The following is a 26803-nucleotide window of genomic DNA, read 5'->3' on the forward strand; positions in this document are numbered from 1 at the left end:
GGCTCTCGGGCAGGTCAGAGAGGGCAATCTTGGCCATGTTTGAACTCTGCCTGTGGATGGAGGTGGTTCTATGTCTGGCCTGTGGTCTACTTGGTGCCTGCTTGTGGCAATTGTTTGCAGGCCTACCATGGGCCAGGCTCCCACACTCTTCAGCACTGCTGATTTGGGCTGGGGCTGAACTTCTGCAGCTGTCTGTCAGTGGGTGGAGTCCATCATGAGTGGAGCCTGAGTTCGGATGCCAGTCTCTTCATGACTGGAAGGACATAGGCTACCCTGGACTCAGTTTCGTCCTGCCAGGTCGTCGAGTTGGATCTGGGCATAGCTGGCACTCCGGTGGGATTCTGCAAGTGGCAGGATGGAACAGGGCCTCCCCTTGCCTGGGCTCCTGTGCAGGGTAGTGAGGCTGATCTGGGCCTTGTATGAGCTCTGGCAGGATTCTGCCTGTGGGTGGAGTCAGTCCTGGGTCGAGCCTGAGCTCAGGTGGTGATCTGGTGGTGGCCATATGTTCCCAGGGCTACCCTCTTCCTGGGCACCTGTGCACATCTGCAAGGCTTATCTGGTGGGAGCCTGAGATACAGCGGGAGTCTGCTTCTGGTGGAAAGGACCAGGGCCTACTCTGGGCTTCAGCTACCACTCAGGATGTTGAGGCTGAAGTGGGCTGGGATTGGCCACCAACAAGTGTCTGTTGGTGGGCAGTCTGTCCTGGTCCAAACCTGAGCTCTGAAGTGAGAGATGTACAAACACATCTCCAGTTACTTGTCTTGTGACACAGCACATTTCCTTAGTCTTTTCTGAGGGAAAAAATTACACATTTCCTTTAAATATTTGCTCCTAATGAATGCTGTGCTTGGGCTGTTCTGCCTCAGCCTGGGCTTAGGATCCTGGGCTTTGTTCAGAGGGATCCAGATTTTTAGAAAAAGGCTAGGCAGCAGAGAGAGACACATATCAAATCAGTTGTTAGAACAGGACACCACCATGACTATAAATGTTGATCAATCATTTCTCGTTCCTATCTTTCTAAGCTGATTACCTCAGATATTTGTCACAGTAATGGAAAGCAACACAAGTACAAAGCTGGGGAGGAGACCACAGTGAAAAGGTGTAACTTAGTGAAAAATTGGTTGAAATACCCTAGAACTAAGTCAGGAACATCACCTTGCCAGCATCCCTCATGGCTGCATCCTAGCCCTAGTCCTTCCTCCCTCCAGAAGTAACCAGCCCCATGCCCCACATCCTCAAAGGCTAAGACACCCCATGTACCACTTGGTATGTCTTGGTGCGGATCTTGGTTTGCAGATTCCTACCATGTGTGTTTTTTCCTTAGACTCTCTTTGTTACAGTGGCAGGCCGTGACCCATGGAGGTTCTCACATCTGTATTCTGCTAATTCATATTTAGAATATAGTCCACACCTTCCTTTCTCTTTCCTCCATATCTCTTGCAGAATGAAAGCTGGATGTGAGACCTGTTGAGAGTGACCTGTGATACTGAAAAAAGTTTTGAATTTTAAAGAATATATTGGGACCTGAGGGAAATAACATTAGAAACAAGATCATGATGCTGATGTCCACCAATTGAAGCTCACCAGGCTATCACCTGTGGTTAGAGTCAGTTTACTTAGATTTCTGTTGGCTCCACAGCCACAGAGAAGCATCTCATAAAGAAGCATGGAGCATGCCCCTTAGAGGATTCTGGTTTATATTCAACAACTTCAAGATGTGAGTCAGGACAGGGTCAAGAAGTAAGGTAGCTTAGTGATTGGACATCTTAATTACTTTTGTCTTAGGGGTAGGAAGATTACTGGAGAGTCACAGTCTATGTTGGTAAAGAGGCAGCTGTCACTGAGGTTAGAAAAAGGATGGACTCAGATATTTCTGTGGCCACAGAGTCAGTCTCCACCTAGTTTTCGATATAATCACAATGTGGTCCTGCCTGAGGTTTTCTTTTTCTTTTTTTTTTTTGACTTTTTTTATTGGTTGTTCAAAACATTACAAAGCTCTTGACATATCATGTTTCATACATTAGATTCAAGTGGGTTATGAACTCCCATTTTTACCCCAAATACAGATTGCAGAATCACATCTGTTACACATCCACATTTTTACATAATGCCCCATTAGTAACTGTTGTATTCTGCTACCTTTCCTATCCTCTACTATGCCCCCTCCCCTCCCCTCCCATCTTCTCTCTCTACCCCATCTACTGTATTTCATTTCTCTCCTTGTTTATTTTCCTGTTCCCCTCACAACCTCTTATGTGTAATTTTATATAACAATGAGGGTATCCCTCCATTACCATGCAATTTCCCTTTTCACTCCCTTTCCCTCCCACCTAATGTATCTGTTTAATGTTGATCTTTTCTTCCTGCTCTTCCTCCCTGCTCTGTTCTTAGTTGTTCTCATTATATCAAAGAAGACATTTGGTATTTGCTTTTTTAGGGATTGGCTAGCTTCACTAAGCATAATCTGCTCTAGTGCCATTCATTTCCCTGCAAATTCCATGATTTTGTCATTTTTTAGTGCTGCGTAATATTCCATGATGTATAAGTGCCACATTTTTTTAATCCATTCATCTATTGAAAGGCATCTGGGTTGGTTCCACAGTCTAGCAATTGTGAATTGTACTGCTATGAACATCGATGTGGCAGTATCCCTGTAGTAAGCTCTTTTAAGGTCTTCAGGGAATAGTCCGAGAAGGGCAATAGCTGGGTCAAATGGTGGTTTCATTCCCAGCTTTCCCAGGAATCTCCATACTGCTTTCCAAATTGGCTGCACCAGTTTGCAGTCCCACCATCAATGTACAAAAGTACCCTTTTCCCCACATCCTCGCCAGCACTTGTTGTTGTTTGACTTCATAATGGCTGCCAATCTTACTGGAGTGAGATGGTATCTTAGGGTGGTTTTGATTTGCATTTCTCTGACTGCTAGAGATGGTGAGCATTTTTTCATGTACTTGTTGATTGATTGTATGTCCTTTTCTGAGAAGTGTCTGTTCAGGTCTTTGGCCCATTTGTTGATTGGGTTACTTGTTGTCTTATTGTTTAATTTTTTGAGTTCTTTGTATACTCTGGATATTAGGGCTCTATCTGAAGTGTGAGGAGTAAAAATTTGTTCCCAGGATGTAGGCTCCCTATTTACCTCTCTTATTGTTTCTCTTGCTGAGAAAAAACTTTTCAGTTTAAGTAAGTCTCATTTATTGATTCTTGTTATTAACTCTTGTGCTATGGGTGTCCTACTAAGGAATTTGGAACCCGACCCCACAATATGTAGATTGGAGCCAACTTTTTCTTCTATCAGACACAGAGTCTCTGATTTGATATCTAGCTCCTTGATCCACTTTGAGTTAACTTTTGTGCATGGCGAGAGGAGGGGATTCAGTTTCATTTAGTTGCATATGGATTTCCAGTTTTCCCAGCACCATTTGTTGAAGATGCTATCCTTCCTCCATTGCATGCTTTTAGCTCCTTTATCAAATATAAGATAGTTTTAGGGGGCTGGGGATGTGGCTCAAGCGGTAGCACGCTCGCCTTGCGTACGTGCGGCCCGGGTTCGATCCTCAGCACCACATACCAACAAAGATGTTGTGTCCACCGAGAACTAAAAAATAAATATTAAAAATTCTCTCTCTCTCTCTCTCTCCTCTCTCACTCTCTAAAAAAAAAAAAAGATAGTTGTAGCTTTGTGGATTAGTCTCTGCATCCTCTGTTCTGTACCATTGGTCCACCTGCCTGTTTTGGTACCAGTACCATGCTGTCTTTGTTACTATTGCTCTGTAGTATAGTTTGAAATCTGGTATCGCTATACCGCCTGATTCATGCTTCCTGCTTAGAATTGCTTTTGCTATTCTGGGTCTTTTATTTATCCATATGAATTTCATGATTGCTTTATCTATTTCTACAAGAAATGCCGTTGGGATTTTGATTGGTATTGCATTAAACCTATAGAGACCTTTTGGTAATATCGCCATTTTGATGATGTTAGTTCTTCCTATCCATGAACAGTTTATATTTTTCCATCTTCTAAGATCTTCTTCTACTTCTCTTTTTAGGGCTTTGTAGTTTTCATTGTATAAATCTTTCACCTCTTTTGTTAGGTTGATTCCCAAGTATTTTATTTTTTTTTTTTTTTTGAGGATATTGTGAATGGAGTGTTTTTCCTCATTTCCATTTCAGAAGTTTTGTCGCTGATATTCAGAAATGCCTTTGATTTATGCTTGTTGATTTTCTATCCTGCCACTTTGCTGAATTCATTTATTAGTTCTAGTAGTTTTTTGTAGACCTTTTTGGGTCTTCTAGGTATAGAATCATGTTGTCTGCAAATAGTGATAATTTAAGTTCTTCTTTTCCTATTTTTATGCCTTTAATTTCTTTCGTCTGTCTAATTGCTCTGGCCAGTGTTTCAAGAACTATATTGAATAGAAGTGGTGATAGAGGGCATCCCTGTCTTGTTCCAGATTTTAGAGGGAATGCCTTCAATTTTTCTCCATTCAGAATGATGCTAGCCTGAGGCTTGGCATAAATAGCTTTTACAATGTCGAGGTAAGTTCCTGTTTTCCCTAGTTTTTCTAGTGTTTTGAACATAAAGGGATGCTGTACTTTCTCGAATGCTTTTTCTGCAACTATTGAGATGATCATATGGTTCTTATCTTTAAGTCTATAGATGTGGTGAATAACATTTATTGATTTCCGTATATTGAACCATCCTTGCATCCCAGGGATGAATCCTACTAGATCATGGTGTACAATTTTTTTGATGTGCCTTTGTATCCGATTCGCTAGAATTTTATTGAGGATTTTTGCATCTAGGTTCATCAGAGATATTGGTCTGTAGTTTTTTTTTCTTTGAGGTGTCTTTGTCTGGTTTTGGAATCAGGGTGATGTTGGCCTCATAGAATGAATTTTGCAGAGCTCCCTCTTTTTCTATTTCCTGAAATAACTTGAAAAGTATTGGTATTAATTCTTCTTTAAAGGTTTTGTAAAACTCCGCTGTATACCCATCTGGTCCTGGGCTTTTCTTGGTTGGAAGTCTTTTGATTGCTTCTTCTATTTCATCTATTGATATTGGTCTGTTTAAGTTGTGGGTATCCTCCTGACTCAGTCTGGGAAAATCATATGACTTAAGGAATTTATCTATGTCTTCACTATCTTCTATTTTATTGGAATATAGGTTTTCAAAATAATTTCTAATTGTCTTCTGTATTTCTGTAGCATCTGTTGTGATATTGCCTTTTTCATCCCGTATGTTAGTAATTTGAGTTCTCTCTCTTCTTCTCTTCGTTAGCATGGCTAGGGGTCTGTCAATCTTATTTATTTTTTCAAAGAACCAACTTTTAGTTTTGTTAATTTTTTCAATAGTTTCTTTTGTTTCAATTTCGTTGATTTCTGCTCTGATTTTAATTATTTCTTGCCTTCTGCTACATTTGCTGTTGTTTTGCTCTTCCTTTTCTAGGTCTTTGAGATGAAGTGAGAGCTCACTTATTTGTTGGTTTTTCCTTTTTTTGAGGAATGACCTCCAGGCGATGAATTTCCCTCTTAAAACTGCTTTCATTGTGTCCCATAGATTCCAATAGGTTGTGTCTGTATTTTCATTTATCTCTAAGAATTTTTTGATTTCCTCCTTTATGTCTTCTGTAACCCATTGATCATTCAGTAACACATTGTTCATTTTCCATGTGATGTAGGATTTTTCCTTCCTTCTTTTATCATTTATTTCCATTTTCATTCCATTATGATTAGATAAAATGCATGGTATTATCTCCACCCCTGTATATTTACTGAGGGTTGCCCTATGGCATAATATATGGTCTATTTTTGAGAAGGATCCATGTGCTGTTGAGAAAAAAGTACAGCCACTTGATGTTGGATGATATATTCTATATATGTCAGTTAAGTCTAGGTTATTGATTGTGATATTGAGTTCTATAGTTTCTTTATTCAACTTTTGTTTGGAAGATCTGTCCAATGGTGAGAGAGGTGTGTTGAAGTCACCCATAATTATTGTGTTGTGGTCTATTTGATTCTTGAACTTGAGGAGAATTTCTTTTATGAACATCACAGCACCATTATTTGGTGCATAAATATTGATAATTGTTATGTCTTGTTGGTGAATGGTTCCTTTTAACAGTATATAATGTCCTTCCTTATCCCTTTGGATTAATTTAGTCTTCAAGTTGATTTTATTTGATATGAGGATGGCCACTCCTGCCTGCTTACGAGGACCGTGTGCGTGGTATATTTTTTCCCAACCTTTCACCTTCAGCCTGTGTATGTCTTTTCCAATCAGATGTGTCTCCTGGAGGCAGCATATTGTTGGATTTGTTTTTTAATCCATGTTACCAGCCTATGTCGCTTTATTGGAGAGTTTAAGCCATTAACGTTTAGAGTTACTATTGATGTATGGTTTGTACTTCCAGCCATGTTTGATTATTTATCTTCTTTTAGTTTGTTTCTCCAAGATTAGCTTTCCCCCCACCCTCTGACTTTATAGAGGCACTTCCCACTGATGGTTTTGTTTATTGTTTTTCATTTCTTCCTCGTGTAATGTTTTGCTCAAGATGCTTTGCAATGCTGGTTGCAAATTCTTTTAGCTTTTGTTTATCATGAAAGATTTTTATTTCGTTGTTGTACCTGAAGCTTAATTTTGCTGGATTGGCATCCATTGTCTTTCAGTATTTGAAATATGTTGTTCCAGGATCTTCTCGCTTTCAGCGTCTGTGATGAAAAATCCGTTGTTAACCTTATTGGTTTACCCCTAAATGTAATCTGCCTCTTTTCTCTTGTAGCTTTTAATATTTTCTCTTTGTTCTGTATATTGGATATCTTCATAACAATGTGTCTTGGCGTTGGTCTACTGTGATTTTGTGTGCTCGGTGTCCTGTTTGCATCTACAATTTGTATATCTGTTTCCTTTTTTATTTCTGGAATGTTTTCTGTAATTATTTCATTCAGCAGGTTACTCATTCCCTTAGTATGAATCTCTGTGCCTTCCTCTATCCCAATGACTCGTAAGTTTGGTTTTTTTATGTTATCCCAAATCTCTTGGATGTTTTTCTCATGATTTTTTACCAGCCTATCTGAGTTGGCTAGACTCTTTTCAAGATGATATATTTTGTCTTCATTATCTGACGTTCTGGCTTCTACTTGCTCCACTCTGTTGGTGATACTCTCGATTGAGTTTTTAATTTGGTTTATCGTTTCCTTCATTTCTAGAATTATTGTTTGATTTTTTTTATAATCTCTATCTCCTGATACAAATGCTTAACTTCTTCTTTTATCTGTTTATGTAATTCATTATCAATGTGATCTTTAAGGTTCCTTTCCATCTGTCTAAGATGTTCCTTGAGTTCTTTATATGGCCATTTTTCTGATTACTCTAGGTCCTCCTGAATATTTAGGCTGTCCTTCATTGTTTGTACTCCTTTTCTTCCTTGCTTTTTTATGCTCATGTTACTTCTTGTTCTGTTTGACTGCTGAGTTACTGTTTACTCTTATAAATTTATTTGATGCTTGGGAGGAGAGATATTAGAAGGGAAGGGAAGAAGTCACTAAAGAGAATGAGTGTAGGCAGGTAGAATTCAAGAAAGGGGAAATAAGAAAATTGAAAAGAAATGAAAATACAAAAGAAAAAAGTGAAAAGAAAGAAAGAAAAAACAAAAAAATAAAAATTTAAAACAAAAAAAATTGTAATAATAATAAAAAATGGAAATTAAAGTTTAAAAATAATAGTAATAATAATACAATAAAAAGAATTAAAAAATTGAAACCATTAATAAGAAAGTTAAAGAACAACAACAACATCAAAAACAAAAAGTGAAAATAAAATAAAAAATACTAATAATAATCATTAAAAAATAATAATAATAATAAATGCAGTCATAGAGCTTGATTAACTTCTCTTCCAGTAGGTGGAGCTATGCCCACTGGGCCAGGCTTCTCTTCTTGATAGGTGGGAACCAATCACTGTGCCTCAGCTCTTCTTCCCAGACTGTGTGGGTCTCCAATCCTGAGTGCCTAGGGCCTTCTCTTGTGGTTCCTCAATCCAGGCCCCGCTCACCTGTGATGCTTACCATAATACTGGCTACACACAGGGTCTGATGCTCCTGGGAGCCCTGTTTTCCTGGATGCCTGGGCACATCCTTTCTGTTTGCCTCCCTCAGACCCTAAGTTGTTAGGGCTTGGGGCTGAGTACCCCCAGCGAATTTGTTTGCCCTCAGGTAGCAACTCCCCTGGTAGCTGGTGCAAGGGACCTCTGTTGTCAGCACTGGTGGGAGCAGTAGCCAGGAGTTCTGCACCACTAGTCCCACGTCACTCCTGATTCCCTGGGTCTGGCTATCGTGCTCAGTTGGCTTTTACCTCTGTGAGTTCAGGTGGGCCGACTAGTTATTTCAGCGGGATCATTAGTGCTGAGTCACGAGAAGCAGGCGAACCGGAGCTTGAATGCAGCTGATTCGTGCTCAGTGTATGTTTTCTGAGGGGCCCAGACTGTACGCCCTTGCTCCACGTCAGCTCAGCATTGCCTAGTGATCCTGAGCAAACAGGCTTTAGATATTTTACAGCTCCCTATGCTCGCGCAGTTGAGGAGGTCAGAGACTTGATCTCTCCGCGCCTGCCGCCATGTTAGACCTCCTCAATGATATTCATGTTACCCTTACAGTTTCCTGGCATAAGCAAGATCTTGGGATTATACAAACTGCTGCTTCTGTTTCCAGTCCAGTTTTCTAGAACTGAAACCCTGCTGCCGTCGCCTCTACCTCTGGGCCGCGTTCACGGTCGCTGCGCTTGTCCGCAACCTTAGCAGTGCCGCCGCGGCCTCCGCCACTCCTCGGCCGGTGCCTGGCTCCCAGGGCCCAAGTGGCTGCCGCCACGGCTCTCCAGCCCCCTCCTCTAGAGCACAGGTCCCCTCGCAGGGGGATGCCGAACGACCCCAGAACAGGCTCTGCCCAAAGGTGCAGGCGACTGAGGCGCTCGAGGCCATGGTCCAGCCTTCGGAGGACAGGGCTCGGCACGCAGCCCAGTTCCAGTCTCTAGATGTGGCAGCTGGACCCTGTACACAGAGCCATCAAGACAGCATGCAGAAAGCAAATGGCGGCTCCCGCGGAGTGGATTTTCAGCCCCGAAACCACAGCTTAACTAACAATCCCAATCCACTAACTCTCCCTATACAGAAAATATTAAAAAAAAAAAAAAAGGCGGGGTGTACTGAGCTTTCTTTGCTTCAGGTACTTACAATCCACTGTTGATTTCACATTCAGCTTCTCTGCCGGGAGTGAAGTGAAAGAGGAAGCAGATGGGTGCAAAGTGCCCACGGCTCTGAGCAGGAAAGTGTCAGGGAGCCAAGCGTCTCTCTTTCAATCTCTTTGTTTTTTCTGCTGCTTGGCAAGGTGGTCCGCTATAGATTAATGGTGAAAGGAGCTCTAACAAGCTGCGCAAAATCACGATTAAAGTCGCTGCTCTGAGCACCACGCTCAGCACTTCAGCAACCCCCATACGCAGCGACCATCTTGAATATCCTGCCTGAGGTTTTCATTCTATTAGCAGTGCATGTTTTGAGTTGGGGAGATCATGGACGAGCCACCTATTGTCAGGAAGATCATTTCCCTTTCTCAGTTCCTCTCAGGGTCTAGATGAAAATAGCACTGATTTTACTTTATTAATGGCCAGATTGTCGAAGGCTTTGAGTTTCGGTGAGAGGAGGTTTATACCTAGTAAGGTACATGATATTTGGATAGGATGTGTCTCCCAAAAGCTCATGTGTGAGACAGTACAAAATTGTTCAGAGGTGAAATGATTATATCATGAGAGCTGTAACCTAATCAATGGATTAATTAATTTGATGGGTTAATAATTTGAAGGGGTTAATGGGTGATAATTATAGGTGAGTAGGATGTAAGCAGTTCATTGAAGGTGTATCTTTTTGTTTATATATTGTCCCTGGCCAGTGAAACTCCCTCTCTCTCTCTCCTGGTGGCCATAAGCTGAGAAGCATTCCTCCATCTTCCACCATAATGTTCTGCCTCACCTCAGGCCCAGAGTGAGGGAGTCGGCCAGGCATGGACTGTAGCACTGAAACCATGAGCTGAAAGAAGCTTTTCCTCCTCTCGGGAGTTTTTTGGGTATTTTGGTGACAGTGATGGAAAGCCAACTCAGAGTGGATAAGAGAGCCACCAGGACTTTTGGGTGCTGGAGTGCTCAGCTGAGCATCATGCTTGAGGGATCAGCATCCATCAATCTTTGGGGAGACAGACAATCTGAGGCAGGTCTAGGAAAAGGCCATTCCAGAGGTGCATCTGAGGAGAGGAAAGGATGAGGCTGCAGCCCAGGCAGGACACTGGCAGAGAAGGGAACAAGTGAGGAAGTGGAGGTCTACCTCTGGACTGGTCTGCTTCTCTGCCTGCTGTATGATTTTTTCTAGGCAAAATGGAAAAGAATGGAGAGCTGTCAAAACCAGTCCTGGCTCTCCCAGTCACTTCATCAGATGCCTCTGGGCTCCCTTTTGTGAGGGCTGTCCATGATCTCACTCTGGCCAATGGGGTCCTGGGAAAAAGGCTGCTCCCTAAATGGCCATTTTCCCCTTGTTTGGGGAAAGCCTGCAGTAGGTAATGCCTGGTATCATCCTTCCAGGTTTTCTTCTAAATTTCTCAACATTTTTGGAACTTACTTAGTTGGGAATGTGGTTTCTTGTAGCCCAAAGCATCCCCATAGCAGTGCCAGAGACAACTGGACTGTCTGAGGTGGCAACACACCTGGCCATGGAGCCTGAAGAGATTTGGGAAGCTGGGGGAGGAGCTGTACTGGGGGTGGGTAAAGAAAAAAAAACTGTTAGAATCTTCCAGGAAGTATGTTGACAGTGAATGTCAAGATCTGTGTCTTGGGACAGGGGCTACATCCTGTGAGGAAGCAGGCAGAACCCTGGCCCAAGGCTGCGGATTATGTCACAGGAGAGGAATCCAGCAAGTGATCAGGGATCCTTGGTAAACAGAGACTAATTGTTCTCCACATTTTCAGATATTGCTGTTAGGAGTTGGTGAGTTCAGGGCCTGGCTGTGTTACTGCACTTCCAAGCCTGCCAGGAAAATAAACCACATCCCTTGTAACTATACAGCCATCGCCCACTCCTTACAGGAGATTTTTCTCTTTCTCATCTTCTGTGCCTTTTCTTTTCTTTTTTCTTTGCATGTTTTCAATGTTCCAAATGCAGTGGTCACCACACTCTTTAAGATCCTATGCATCAGCAGAGTGGCCTGCAGGAGGAATAGAGCTTCTGCAAGCAGGAGGAGGAGGACATGGAGGTGTGGGGTGCAGGGCTAATACTGTCAATCAGGAGCACAGGCCTCATGGTGAGTCAGAGTTTAAGGGTGGGAAGGAGGCCTGGGAGGACCCCTGGTCTGCTAACCCCTCTCTCTTTTAAAATATCCACATCTAGTGACTTTAAAGCAGGAACAGATATGGGGGAAGTGAGTCACAGAGTTACCCATTTTTCTAAAATCAGGGATAAATTTGGCATTGGAGCCAGATCTACTTCTTGGTCTTGCTCTCTTCCCTTCCTGCCACTGAGAATAAGATGAATAATCAACAGAGGGCTTGGAGCAGAGGACTCATAGGGCCTGCTCCATGCTGGGGGACATCATTCAGAGTGCTCTCTTGAATAGAAGAGGCCAGGAGTTGTTATAGGCCTGAAGGGCACGAGGTAAGAGGCTTGGAGAGATGGAGCTGAGATCCAGTGGGGACAGTGGAGGAAAGCTTGGGGCAGGCATAGTATGTTCCAGAGATGGAGTCAATTGTCCTGATGGACTGTTGAAAGTGAGGTGAGAAAGGTGACTCCCAGGTTAGGTCCTGAGAACTGAAACCATGATCTTGCTACAGGAGCAGCAGGTTTAGAGGGATGTTGTCTAAATATGTGCAGGCTCTTGGACCAAATACCATAGACCAAGTAGCTTATACATGACATAAAGTCATTTCTCACCATCCTGAAGGCTGAACAGTCTGAGATAAAGGTGCCAGCAGTTTCCATGTCTTGTGCTTTCTGGTTCATGGAGAGGCCTTCTGCATGCATCCCTGCAGGTGAATGAGCTACTGGGCCTCTTTGATAAGGACACTAATCTCACTCATAAAGACATATCCATGTGACCTAATCCTCTCCAACAGGACCCTCCTGATACTTTTGGTTTCAGGATTCAGCCTTTGGTATGGGGGCAACCAGCAGTAAGGCTACAGTGAAGGCATGAAGATTTTCACTTGGACAGGTTGCATTTTGATTTATCTGGGCATTTGAGGGATGAGTCAGAGTTCAGGAGAGTTTCAGGCCAGAGATACCAATGTGGGGGAACTTGGGAGGTGTTAAAATCCTCTAGCTTCAGAGGATCTCCCACGAGAGAATGATAATCTTCCCAAATGTGGGGGCCCCTGTGCCATCCTGGGCAAGCCATGCCACCGCTTGAGCCTTTTTCTTCACTGTAAAGATGTGGGTTGAAGCAGTTTTTCTCCAACTTCCTGTCCTGCTCTGAGATTCTGCAGTGGAATGTATTCAAAACAAAACAGATTAGTCCAGACTGACCAATTGGGTGCTGTCCAACATCAGTGCTGATCTCCTCTAGGTGAAGATCTGAGTTACCTGGGTTATCATGGGACTAACACTGTGGGAGTTTCTGGAGTGAGATCTGGGATGGCTTCCAGTTCTTCAATCTGCTCAGCAGGAGGTGTTATCTCTAGGAAGTCAGAACCACTCAAAAAACCAGTCCAAGGGGACCAGTCACCTCTGCAGCCATATCCCCAAAAACTGTTTGCAATCTGTTCTCCTGCTAGCCGTAAAGCAGAGGACTACAGAAACAACCAGAGCCTTCCTGTTCAACATCCTCTTCTGCCGCAGGGCACTGACATTCCTATTGCAATCATTGAAGGATGCAGACATTGCAAGATGACTTGCTCTGTGGTATCACAGGCTGATGCATTAGAAGTAGGGCCCTGGAAAATGGGGAGGTTGGTCTTTGCAGGTCAGGTGGGATGTTCTAAGGAACAAAGAATAACATGGCCACTAGAACAGAGTAAAGAGGTTTGTGGGATGAACTGCAAACTCCCAGCAGCCACACAGTTAAGGTCAGGAGGGTGCCAAACAGGCTGTGCTGAGAACAACAGGAACACTTGCACAAGTAGCCCTCCATATGACAGTAGGTGGGGTGGCTAGAAGCCAGAACTCTGGTAATGTTGCTGCAATTTGAGGCCAGAAATCTGGCCCTGGGGACCCAGCAAATCAGGTCCAGCCACTCATCCCAAAACCAAACTGGAAAGTAATGAAGAAAACAAGGAAGGAGCTTTCCTCACCATGGCCATGTCAGGAAAGACAAGTGAGCTACAGGATCTCAGGCCTGTCCATGGGATGCTCTGATGAGCTTTTTGGGTTAAATAGAGAAGGGATTGAGACAGAGTGAGAGGGCTGAACAAGGATGCAGTCCCAAGCAAACTAATCTGGTCATCGTCATCTCCCTGGTGTTCCTAGGAGGGGCTTCTTGTCTATTGAACTGTAGGTCCAGAAGGGGGCAATTTGGTTCCAACTGGACATGTGCACCTGCTTGGTGGGGCCAGCTTTGTCACCAGGTGATCTCTGATGCAAGGTTCTGCTGTTCCTCAGAGGTGCATGGCAATGACTGCAGACTTCTAGGCCACTCCAAAAATGTGGAACAAGACGATGTGAAAGCTGTCACTGAATGTCCCTGAAAACCTTGGAAATCCCTTAGTTATTCTCATCTCATCATCTTGTCCCTCTTCAAGTCTAGGTAAACCAGGGCTAATAAACCTTGTGCTACCAGGTTTTAGAAGAACATCCTTAAAGGAGAACACACCTTTATGCAGAGCTGAGCAGGAGTCTGAAGACAAATAAAAAAGGAAGGCAGAGATGCCAGGCTTCCTCCTGCTTTGTGCCAACATAATTAGTATAATTCTTTATTGGGGACCTGCACACTCCCTCAGCTGGAATTCTGCTTCTGTCATTTTCTATCTGTGTCATTTTGGTTGAGTGAGTTCTCTGTGTTTAGAAGTTTGATAGGAAAAAATTGATGCAAAATTGTGCTATTCAATCAGATCATGCTGAGGACCCGAGGAGCGTTATGCCTCGGAGCAACACTCAGAGCACTGTGAGTGTACTTAAGACTTGTTCTTCCCCAGGACTGACTGATTCTGTAGCCAAATTACAGATTCTCCCTATTCTGAAAGATTGCCAGGAGCACATCTGGATTCAGTAGTGTCTCAGTACCCCAGAGGAAGACCTCAGCTGCTGGTTCTTCCCTCTCTCATCAGATGACATCAGAGTGAATGACTGTGGTGTGGGCAACTCAGAACCTTTAGATGGAGATGTGAAGCCAAGACACAAGCATGTCACTGATACACAGAAAGAGGCACCAAGTGACATTCAGGATCGTGATGGGGATGTGTCAAAGGGCAGTACACAACAAATGGTTGGGTGCTTGGTGGGATAGAAAAGATAGGGATGTGGACAGAGAATCAACAGATCATTACTGTGCTCAGAAGGCCCCAGGGAATCAGCTACAAGTGTCAGATCTTATAATTGTGTGCAGAAGCCCACAGGTATGCTGGGACTCAGTCTGTCAGTAAAACAGCCATATGAACAGGAGGACAGTAAAGGAACCCTAGGAGTTTAAGGAAAGGCAGGATGTTTAGGAAGAGCTCGCTCCACAAGAGACTTGCTGTTGATTCTGGAATGAAGACAAAGATGACAGGAGTCTTGTATGTTCAGAATAGTGTGGTTGAGCCCAGTGTCCTGTCACATGGAGGCTGAGGCAGAAGTTTAAAGCCAGTTGTTTTTGTTTCCCTAAATTATACTCTAGGATTACTTAGCATATCATTTTTACAACTCATTGCTGTATAATAAAATGACAATTTTTCAGAAGTTTCACAGAAACAATATTCAGGTATTTAATGTTAAATATAAAGATTGCCTGGTCGTTCCATAAATTAAAGCCCTAAACATATAAAGATGATGGTTTAAAATTGAAATCAAATAGCACAGTCTCTTGACTTTTCAAAAAGTAGTTACCCTATGTTATGAATCCTTTCCTTTTAACTTGTTTTTAATTGCAGAATGTGAACAAGAGTTTTATTTTCATGGACTTAGGATCCTCAGGTTGACCTCAATAACTTGAGATGTTATAGGTATGTCAGATATGGAAACCTGAGGAGTCAGGACTCAGGCAGAAGGTTACAAACACAGCAGATGTGTTCTATAAATATGTTGAACTCAAGTGCATGGAAGAAGAAAATTATAGATTCATATTAACATAAAATCTGACCTGTTTACAGTATTATCTTTGGTTTAAAATAGGATTCATTTCTCCAATGGTTCAGAGCAGTGAGATCTTCATCATTTTTCATTAGAAAAATATTTTTTCTTATTTAAATACTACTCCTTCTAAATCCATCTTCAGTCAAATCATCATTCTTCATTATATTCCATGTCCAAAAAATATTCATGGAACAAAATAGCTCTTACTGCCCTTTGTTTCAGCTCCTGTGTTAGCCAGGGGGGGCTTTTCTTTCCATATATATAATCTGAAACCTCAGAAACTGGCACCTACACAATGCACAAGACACAGGCTGCTTTCCATCAATTAAAATTTAAGGAATTTTTGCTAGTGTCATCTTTAAATTAGAGAATAATAGGTGGAAGGAAAACTCCTACAAGAATGCAGCATAGTCTCATTTCTAGGGCTCTCCTGAGAGCTCATTCATCAACCAATATTTATCTGATAGATAAAAGGGTTCTGGACTTGTTATAATGCAATGGGTAAACAAATTTCTAGACTTTTGAGATTACCTTAGTTATAAATCATCTTTGTCTGCAATTTGCAACTTCAATGATTGACTTTCAATTTGGGGCCAGAGGAGTAGACTTTGGGAAAAATGTATATTGTTTTAGAGGAACCATGAACACTTCATGATCCTCTTTTTCTTAAATGGCTTGCAGAACATTATATGAAGTTTTATCCACATCAAAATCCATAGACTTTACCTATAATCTTTAAGGAAAGGCAGCCGGGTAGTAGAAAAAAATTTGACCTATTTATAACTTCAAAAACCTGCTTACTCTTGAAATCAAATTATATATTCTGGGGAAGGGGCTGAAGTTTCTTTCATTTTATTTTCCCTTTCTTTCTCTTAATTAGGCTAATATTCTTCCAGTACTTAAGAATGGCTGGTAAGAAAATCATAGATACTTAAACTTCTCTGGATACCTGGTATCATTGATTTGCTAAAGTCAGCCCAAATTTATTTATTTATGAGAGTAGTTTTTATAAATTTTGACAATCATTGTTAAACCCAAGCATTATTAAAAATTAAGTAAATCATGTAAAAATCAGGAATAATTAATACTCAAAATTCATCACTTTCTAATTATTTTTACCATACTGTGATCCCAGGTTCTGAGATGATGTATACCTGCTTAAATTTGGGAATTAATATATGTTAATTAATATATGCATTTAGAATTAATATACACATTTCCACAAAATTGACTGCTAGAATTTGTAATGAGATGGCATCAAATCTGTAGATAAATTAGGGGAGAATTAACATCTTCATAATATTCAATCTTCTCATCTGTGAGCAGTGGATTCTGCCATGAGACTGGGACCCATTCCAGCAGAAGCAGCATAGCACCTGGCAGGATGGAGGTGAAGACAATGGCAGCCAGGAGAGCAGGTACTAGAAAGGGTGGATTCATAGTTCCATGGGCACCTGGAGAGGGGACATCCAACAAGAAAGTGAACGAGGGGACAGTTTCACTGGGCTGCTTGGGTGTGGGGTCAAAATGAACATGGCAGTACTCACGTGAATCTGAGAAAGGGCACTGAAGGAAAGCACAGACAGTTCTCTGATCCTTATGGCAGCTGAAGGTTGCTGGATCTGATGAGGACAGGAGTGCTGATCTCCATGGACTGACAGTTCTGGGATGCATGAGAGGGCTTGTTTGCCATGGTGAAGAAAGTGAAGGATGCTTTTTGGTGTTGTTCTTGGTGTTGGAGTGCTTTAGGGCAGAGCTGCTCTGGGCTGCTGCTGAAGTACATGTTTCAGCATCAACTACTGGCATGGGAGGCTTATCCCATTCTGTCAGCTGCTTAGCAGCCAAGTTAAACTCAATGTAGGAAATCAGAAATATTGCTATTTTGTCTTCCAGCATTCGTTCAGCACAGCTTACATCCATTCTCTGGATCACAGTCAGAACATCATCCTTAACAGATAGAAGGCAGTCATTATCTGCTACTTTTTTGTTTTTCACTTCAAAGGCATAAAGTGCTTTGCACTGAGGTGGGGGCTGAGACAATGGTTTAATAATCTGCACTAAGTTGGTTGTAAAAAAAGCCATGGATCCCATTGACTTACCCTGTGGAGCCAGTTTTTATCAACATGTTGTCAACAAATGATGATGTCACATTTGCTGAACTTAAAGTCTCCAGGCTCCTTTCCTTCATAGTAATGTAATGCTTGAGGACATGGTAACAGGTATACCCCTCACTAGGGTCTCCAGGCTTACACTGGAGGCTGCTATCCACACTGGGAACTCTCTAGATCTTTTGCACTACAATTAGCCATAGTGCTGCCATGAACCCTTAATGCATTTGTGCAGTTGGCCCCAATGCCCCCACCAGCTAGGTTTCCAAGGCCTCTCTGCTTGATGCCATCCAGAAGCCTGACCATCAAGATGTTATCTGGATGTTCATCACAGGAGCCAACAAGAGCCCTTCAGTATGAATAACTGAGGGAACCTATATCCCAGAAAACATCCTTTGCAAAACCTGTGCTGGCAAAGTAAGACTTTTGCAGAAGAACCCAGGCATTCTAAACACATAGGACATTCCAAAAGATCCAAGAAGGTAGGTTCATTCATCTTGATATACTTCACTGAGAAAAGGCTTCAGAAATGTTCATAGTTATGTGCAGCTCTTTAAATGATTTATGTAACATCCATTTCAGACTTTGCTCTTGCACCTTGGCTCTTCCTCCTTGTTCTTGGTCCCCCAGTGGTGGCAATGGCCAATGCAGATTCCACCCAGCCTTGCCTGCTGCTTTCTATTTCTCTGAAGGAGGTGTGGTGGCCCCTGGAGACTCCTTTCTGCTATCCCTCTCTCTGCACAGACACATTACACAGGTGTCAGTGCCTCCCACTTGACCAGCCTTAAATTTTCTTTTTTAAATCAGCAGAATGCTTGATGGGTTAGAAACCAATATGTGAGAGATGGAATAGTCCAAATTTCAATCCTGGCTTGAATAGTTTTGTGACTGTGTGACTTTGGAAAAGTGGCCTGACTTCTCTGCTTTCTTTTTTCTGGTGGTAGTAATAGTCCCTGTCGTAGGGATCCTCAGGAACTACAGACAAAGCTCCAATGCAGAATGTGTCAGGATACACAATCTGGGCATGACAGCACTTGTTACCCTGAGTTTAATAATGTATGAAACAAGAGAAGTAATGACAGTGACTTGTGGAGATGGTCAGCTGACAGTGCAGAGGTAGCAAACATCTTCACATTTTCTGTGAAGCAGCTGGAGGAAACCAGGGTAGATGGGGTCTGGATGCTTGACCCTGGTGACATATTTACACCTCTCCCTCTTTCCTTGCAGAATATCCCCCAGGGCCTGACCATCTACAGCTTTGAGCTGGAGCAGTCCCTCTTGTTGCATACCCTGCAGGAGATGCTGGCTAACAAGGTAGAGAAGCTGGAAGGGGCAAGAAACTTTAGACTGGAGTATTTAGTGTGCTCAGCTGCTATGGGATGGTGGCTCTTACAGGTATTGGAAATCGTGTTTGTGGAGATAAGTCAATGACTTTCATTTGTGATTCCCTTGGGGTTGACCTTCTGCTTTACCCAGCACCTCATCATATCTTGAACTTGAAAACAGAAATTCAAGTGCAATGTGATCTGTATGGCTGCCTGTTGTGCTCATGGAAACAGCCTTTCTTGGGCATCTGTGTGTCTCCCTGCATCTTCAGAGATCTGACTGTTCCTGTTTTGACCAGTTGTTTTGTGCATAGTTCTTTGTTATTGACCATTATTGTCAAATCCCTTTAACTGTGTGGCTATGTTCTAAGCTGTTGTTTGGTGAGTAAAATTTCATGGCACTGTTACATATTTTAGGTAATGAAATCATGGTGATCTGGCTTTAGTGAATTGTAAATTTGCAAATAGCTGATCATTTTCTTTTGAAAATTAAGACTTTTATTTCTGTCTTCAAATGCAGATATTTTCCTTCAAAAAATCTATATGGTGATTTTAATTATTTTCCCTGTGACAAATTCTTACTGACTGGGTAGTAGCAATTTGTAACCAACTCATACAGTTTAAAGTTAAGCAGAAGGATAAATGATCACCTTTTGTGGTCTTCTCTATAATTTTTAGGGGAATTGCAGTGCTGCACTGTTGTGTAGTTTAATAAATGCAAGTACCTCCAGGAATAGAACCAAAATTTTTCTTTGTCATTAATGATCTCTGTATAGTTTTTATGGTTGAATCATTATTCTTTTTGGAATGAGTAAAGAGATTATTAATACATGGTTTCAAAAAAATGAGTGATTAATTGTGTTTGTAACATATAGTTTTGCACCATCCATGAGCAAATCCTGTATCTCTATAGTTTAAAAACTTTTAGTGTCACAGCTTAGAACTTTAATCAGGCTGTGTATGAATTATAAATTAAATTTTACTATACATAATTTGATGAAAACCTATCATAGGAAAGAGATGCATTTCATGGAGCTGGATCTTACTTTCAGCTGCTAGTATTTTTTAGGTAGAAAACACTGTCAAATAATTCAAGGGAAAAGTGTCTAAAATTTTAAGAGGGAGAAAGATTCTTATTTAAGAAGCAGTTTTGATGATACCAAGGAGTGATATTCAAAATATTGTACAACTGCATTGGCATAAGTACCAGTGAATCAGAGTGGCTTTCAGTTACAGTGCTGAGGTTGGGGCAATCTGAGTGATTTGTGGGGGGTCCTGGGAGACCCTTGGGGTTGTCCAGTGATGTTTACCAAGAGAGAGAGTTTTTTTCCACTATAATAATCATTTTAATCATGAGAGTGTTTACTGGTTGTATTTGATCCATAGATGCTGCTGGGATTCATAGGAATCATCTTTTAGACTCCCTGGATGCTCATAGCATCTCTCCTTGAGTTTTCTGATGTCTCCTTCAAACTCCTTATGGTGCTATGATGGTGAATCCTTTTGTCAAGCAAATTGACATGTCTCCGTTAATAAATTATACACAATAGTTTCTTTGGAATGAAGATTCCCATTTCCTAGGGTAACATGTCAAAAAGGAAATATTAATCTTTTTATTTGGTGGGGGGGTATAAGGGATTGAACTCAAGGGCACTTGACAACTGAGCCACATCCTTAGCCCTAGTTTGTACTTTATTTAGTGACAGGGTCTCACTGCACACCTCGCTTAGCACCTCACTTTTTGCTAAAGCTGTCTTTGAACTTATGATCCTCCTATCTCAGCCCCCCGAGCTACTGGGATTCTAGGTGTGCACAACCACACTCAGTTCACCAGTTTCCAATTAAAGGATGCTACTGATTTTCTAAAACACAATACTTGCATCTTACAAAAAAAAATTTTTTGTACTAAAATTTTTGCAGGAAATTATATTACAAGTTGTGAGTAAGTGTACAAATAGCTGTTCCTGAACTCTCAAAATGTTCAGGAATCACATGGGGTACTGCATCTGTCATCATCATCTCTGGTGATCTGAGGAATGATGATGTGAATGGTGCAAAACTTTCTCACATTGAAATAAGTGGTAAGACCAAGTGCCCATGTCACAGAGTGGAAAGTCAAAGGTAATTGACCAAGACTTAACTTTTTTTAGCTGGGTATGGTTTGGTATCTTAGTAGTATTTGATATGCTATTATAGTTTCTATATCATTTGAAAATCCTATAATCCTTCAATGAAAAATGACTTTTAAGAATCCTCACTTTTGGACCTCCCGAGAGGATCCAACATGGCGGTGGGCTCGGAGAGATCAAATCTCTGACCTCTTCAGCTGCGCAGGCACAGGGAGTCGTAAACTGTCTAAATGCTGTTTGCTCAGGATCACTAGGCAATGCAGAGCTGACGTGGATCTGGGCGAACAGTCCGGGCCTCTCAGAACACACACTGAGCCGGGATGGGCTGCATTAAAGCTCTCGTTCTACTGCTTCTCACAGCCAAACCGCTATGACTCAGAACTAACGATCCCGCCGAAACAACTGGTCAGCCCTTCTGATCTACAGAAGTAAATGCCAACCAAGCCTTCATAGGCAGTGGCCACAGGATTAAAACAGGGCTTGGGAGAGACAGTCAGTACCCACCCATTGCATTTGTCACCCAGCAAAGGGAACGAACTGTCACCATTTGCATGGGATACCACCATGGCAGATAACTGATGTCACCAAAACACAGCAGAGGAGATAACTTCATTGAAACCAGCAGCAACAGATGTGTAATACCCTAGCCTTCCCTCTCCACACAGTGGGGAAACCTTAAGGGCCCCCCCCCGCTCCCAGCTCTCCCGTGAGCGCAATAGCCAGAATGAGGGAATCAGGAGTGGCGCGGGACTCGCGTCGAGGAACTCCCGGCTACCGCTCCCACCAGTGCTGACAACTGAGGTCCCTTGCACCAGCTACTGGGGACGAGGCTACCAGAGGGCAAGCAAATTCACTGGGGGTTCTCAGCCCCAAGCTCTACAAACTTAGGTTCCAAGGGAATGGCAAACAGGGAGAGCGTGCCCAGGTGTTAATGAAAACAGAGCTCCCAGGAGGAGCAGACCTGGCGTGTAACCAATATTGTGGTGAGCATCACCAGTGAGCGGGCCGGGCTTGAGGAAAAGAGGGGAAGTGTCTAGACACAAGGGAAGACCCTAGACACCCAGGATTGGAGACCCGCCCAGTCTGGGAGGAAGATCTGCTTCACAGTGATTGGTTCCCGCCTATAGAGAGGAGAAGCTTGGCCCAGTGGGCACAGCTCCACCTACTGGAAGAGAAGTTAATCAAACTCTAAGACTGCATTTATTAAATTTTTTTTAATTTGGGTTATTTTTTCATTTCCATTTTTTGTTGTTGTTTTGTAAATATAAAAAAATTTTTTTTAATTTTTTTATTATTTTATTTTATTTTTTTTAATTTTAATTTTCATTTTTTTATTATTATTTGTCTTTTCATTTCTTTTCAATTCTCTTATTCCCCCTTTCTTGAATTCTATCTGAATACTCTCATTCTCTTTAATGACTTTTTCCCTTCCCTTCTAATACCTTTTCTCCCAAGCATCAAATAAATTTATAGGAGTAAACAGTAACTCAGCAGTCAAACAGAACAAGCAGTAACATGAGCAGCATGAAAAAAGCAAGGAAGAAAAGGAATACAAACAATACAGGACAGCCTAAATATTCAAGAGGACCTAAAGCCATCAGAAAAATGGTCATATAAGGAACTCAAGGAAAACCTTAGACAGATGGAATGGAACCTTAAAGAGGATACGAGACAGCAAATTCAAACAGTGAAAGAATACATTGAAAATGAATTACATAAACAGATAAAATAAGAAGTTAAGCATCTTTATCAGGAGATAGAGATTATAAAAAAAATCAAACAATAATTCTAGAAATGAAAGAAACTATAAACCAAATTAAAAACTCAAATGAGATTATCACTAACAGAGTGGAGCAAGTAGAAGCCAGAACATCAGATAATGAAGACAAAATATTTCATCTTGAAAAGAGTCTAGCCAACTCAGAAAGGCTTGTTAAAAATCATGAGAAAAACATCCAAGAGATATGGGATAACATAAAAAAAAACAAATTTAAGAGTCATCGGGATAGAGGAAGGCACAGAGATTCAAACCAAGGGAATGAGTAACCTGCTGAGTGAAATAATTACAGAAAACTTTCCAGAAATAAAAAAGGAAATGAATATACAAATTGTAGATGCATACAGGACACCGAGCACACAAAATCACAGTAGACCAACGCCAAGACACATAGTTATGAAGATATCCAATATACAAAACAAAGAGAAAATATTAAAAGCTACAAGAGAAAGGAGGCAGATTACATTCAGGGGTAAACCAATAAGGTTAACAACGGATTTATTTTTCATCACAGACGCTGAAAGCGAGAAGATCCTGGAACAATGTATTTCAAACACTGAAAGACAATGAATGCCAAACAAGAACTCTGTATCCAGCAAAATTAAGTTTCAGGTACGACAACGAAATAAAAATCTTTCATGATAAACAAAAACTAAAAGAATTTGCAGCCAGAAAACCAGCATTGCAAAGCATCTTGAGCAAAACACTACACAAGGAAGAAATAAAAAACAATAACCAAAACCATCAGTGGGAAATGCCTCGGTAAAGACAGAGGACAGGGGGAAAGCTAATCATGGAGAAACAAACTAAATTAGAAAAAAAAAGATAAATAATCAAATATGACAGGAAGTACAAACCATATGTCAATAGTAAGTTAATGGCTTAAACTCTCCAATAAAGCTACATAGGCTGGTAACATGGATTTAAAAACCAAATCCAACAATATGCTGCCTCCAGGAGACACATCTGATTGGAAAAGACATACACAGGCTGAAGGTGAAAGGTTGGGAAAAAATATACCACGCACACAGTCCTCGTAAGCAAGCAAGGGTGGCCATCCTCATATCGAATAAAATCGACTTCAAGACTAAGTTAATCAAAAGGGATAAGGACGGACATTATATACTGTTAAAAGGAACCATTCACCAACAAGACATAACAATTATCAATATTTATGCACCAAATAATGGTGCTGCGACGTTCATAAAACAAATTCTCCTCAAGTTCAAGAATCAAATAGACCACAACACAATAATTATGGGTGACTTCAACACACCTCTCTCACCATTGGACAGATTCTCCAAACAAAAGTTGAATAAAGAAACTATAGAACTCAATATCACAATCAATAACCTAGTCTTAACTGACATATATAGAATATATCAACCATCATCAAGTGGATATACTTTTTCTCAGCAGCACATGGATCCTTCTCAAAAATAGACCATATATTATGCCATAGGGCAACCCTCAGTAAATATAAAGGAGTGGAGATAATACCATGCATTTTATCTGATCATAATGGAATGAAACTGGAAATCAATGATAAAGGAAAAATCCTACATCACATGCAAAATGAACAATATGTTACTGAATGATCAATAGGTTACAGAAGACATAAAGGAGAAAATCAAAAAATTCTTAGAGATAAATGAAAATACAGACACAACATATCAGAATCTATGGGACACAATGAAAGCAGTTTTAAGAGGGAAATTCATCATCTGGAGGTCATTCCTCAAAAAAAGGAAAAACCAACAAATAAATTAGCTCACACTTCATCTCAAAGCCTTAGAAAAAGAAGAGCAAAACAACAGCAAATGTAGCAGAAGGCAAGAAATAATTAAAATCAGAGCGGAAATCAATGAAACTGAAACAAAAGAAACTATTGAAAAAATTAACAAAACTAAAAGTTGATTCTTCGAAAAAATAAATAAGATCAACAGACCCTTAGTCATGCTAACGAAGAGAAGAAGAGAGAGAACTCAAATTACTAACATACAGCATGAAAAAGGCAATATCACAACAGATGCTACAGAAATACAGAAGACAATTAGAAATTATTTTGAAAATCTATATTCCAATAAATAGAAGATAGTGAAGACATCAATAAATTTCTTAAGTCATATGATTTTCCCAGACTGAGTCAGGAGGATACACACAATTTAAACAGACCAATATCAATGGATGAAATAAAAGAAGCAATCAAACGACTACCAACCAAGAAAAGTCCTGGACCGGATGGGTATACAGCAGAGTTTTACAAAACCTTTAAAGAAGAATTAATACCAATACTTTTCAAGTTATTTCAGGAAATAGAAAAAGAGGGAGCTCTGCAAAATTCATTCTATGAGGCCAACAACACCCTGAATCTGAAACCAGACAAAGACACCTCAAAGAAAAAAAACTACAGACCAATATCTCTGATGAACCTAGATGTAAAAATCCTCAATAAAATTCTGGCGAATCGGATACAATGGCACATCAAAAAAATTGTGCAACATGATCAAGTAGGATTCATCCCTGGGATGCAAGGATGGTTCAATATACGGAAATCAATAAATGTTATTCACCACATCAATAGACTCAAAGATAAGAACCATATGATCATCTCGATAGATGCAGAAAATGCATTCGACAAAGTGCAGCATCCCTTTATGTTCAAGACATTAGAAAAACTAGGGATAACAGGAACTTACCTCAACATTGTAAAAGCTATCTATGCTAAGCCTCAGGCTAGCATCATTCTAAATGGAGAAAAATTGAAGGCATTCCCTCTAAAATCTGGAACAAGACAGGGATGCCCTCTATCACCACTTCTATTCAATATAGTTCTTGAAACACTGGCCAGAGCAATTAGACAGACGAAAGAAATTAAAGGCATAAAAATAGGAAAAGAAGAACTTAAATTATCACTATTTGCAGACAACATGATTCTATACCTAGAAGACCCAAAAGGGTCTACAAAGAAACCACTAGAACTATAAATGAATTCAGCAAAGTGGCAGGATATAAAATCAACATGCATAAATCAAAGGCATTTCTGTATATCAGCGACAAAACTTCTGAAACAGAAATGAGGAAAAACACTCCATTCACAATATCCTCAAAAAAAATAAAATACTTGGGAATCAACCTAACAAAAGACATGAAAGATTTATACAATGAAAATTACAGAACCCTAAAGAGAGAAGTAGAAGAAGATCTTAGAAGATGGGAAAATATACTCTGTTCATGGATAGGCAGAACTAACGTTATCAAAATGGCGATATTACCAAAAGTTCTCTATAGGTTTAATGCAATGCCAATCAAAATCCCAATGGCATTTCTTGTAGAAATAGATAAAGCAATCATGAAATTCATATGGATAAATAAAAGACCCAGAATAGCAAAAGCAATTCTAAGCAGGAAGTGTGAATCAGGCGGTATAGCGATACCAGATTTCAAACTATACTACAGAGCAATAGTAACAAAAACAGCATGGTAATGGTTCCAAAACAGGCAGGTAGACCAATGGTACAGAATAGAGGACACAGAGACTAATCCACAAAGCTACAACTATCTTATATTTGATAAAGGAGCTAAAAGCATGCAATGGAGGAAGGATAGCATCTTCAACAAATGGTGCTGGGAAAACTGGAAATCCATATGCAACAAAATGAAACTGAATCCCCTCCTCTCGACACGCACAAAAGTTAACTCAAAGTGGATCAAGGAGCTAGATATCAAATCAGAGACTCTGCATCTGATAGAAGAAAAAGTTGGCTCCTATCTACATATTGTGGGGTCGGGTTCCAAATTCCTTAATAGGACACCCATAGCACAAGAGTTAATAATAAGAATCAACAAATGGAACTTACTTAAACTGAAAAAGGTTTTTTCTCAGCATGAGAAACAATAAGAGAGGTAAATAGGGAGCCTACATCATGGGAACAAATTTTTACTCCTCACCCTTCAGATAGAGCTCTAATATCCAGAGTATACAAAGAACTCAAAAAATTAGACAATAAGATAACAAATTACCTAATCAACAAATGGACCAAGGACCTGAACAGATACTTCTCAGAAAAGGACATACAATCAATCAACAAGTACATGAAAAAATGCTCACCATCTCTAGCAATCAGAGAAATGCAAATCAAAAGCACCCTAAGATACCATCTCACTCCAGTAAG

The 26803-nt window shown here is 40.8% G+C and overlaps 1 protein-coding gene across 2 annotated transcripts in view; it reads right to left on the reverse strand.

Annotated features, from left to right (window-relative positions):
* Positions 1-1932: 1932 nt before the first annotated feature.
* Positions 1933-26803, reverse strand: part of LOC110597688 (E3 ubiquitin-protein ligase SH3RF1-like) — a 70640-nt gene continuing 45769 nt past the window's right edge. The window contains exons 6-7 of one of the 2 annotated variants that reach the window (XR_013426600.1): positions 16837-18133; positions 1933-16743 (exon numbers count right to left, since the gene is read on the reverse strand). Coding sequence is in view for 1 of the 2 variants with exons in the window: in XM_078023013.1 (XP_077879139.1) it covers positions 16547-16743; positions 16837-17236 (597 nt within the window). In the remaining variant the exon portion in view is untranslated. The remainder of the gene's footprint in view (positions 16744-16836; positions 18134-26803) is intronic. The other variant, XM_078023013.1, reaches the window with a different exon arrangement.

The sequence above is a fragment of the Ictidomys tridecemlineatus genome, chromosome 10 (genome assembly GCF_052094955.1).
Source record: "Ictidomys tridecemlineatus isolate mIctTri1 chromosome 10, mIctTri1.hap1, whole genome shotgun sequence".
Lineage (NCBI taxonomy): Eukaryota > Metazoa > Chordata > Mammalia > Rodentia > Sciuridae > Ictidomys > Ictidomys tridecemlineatus.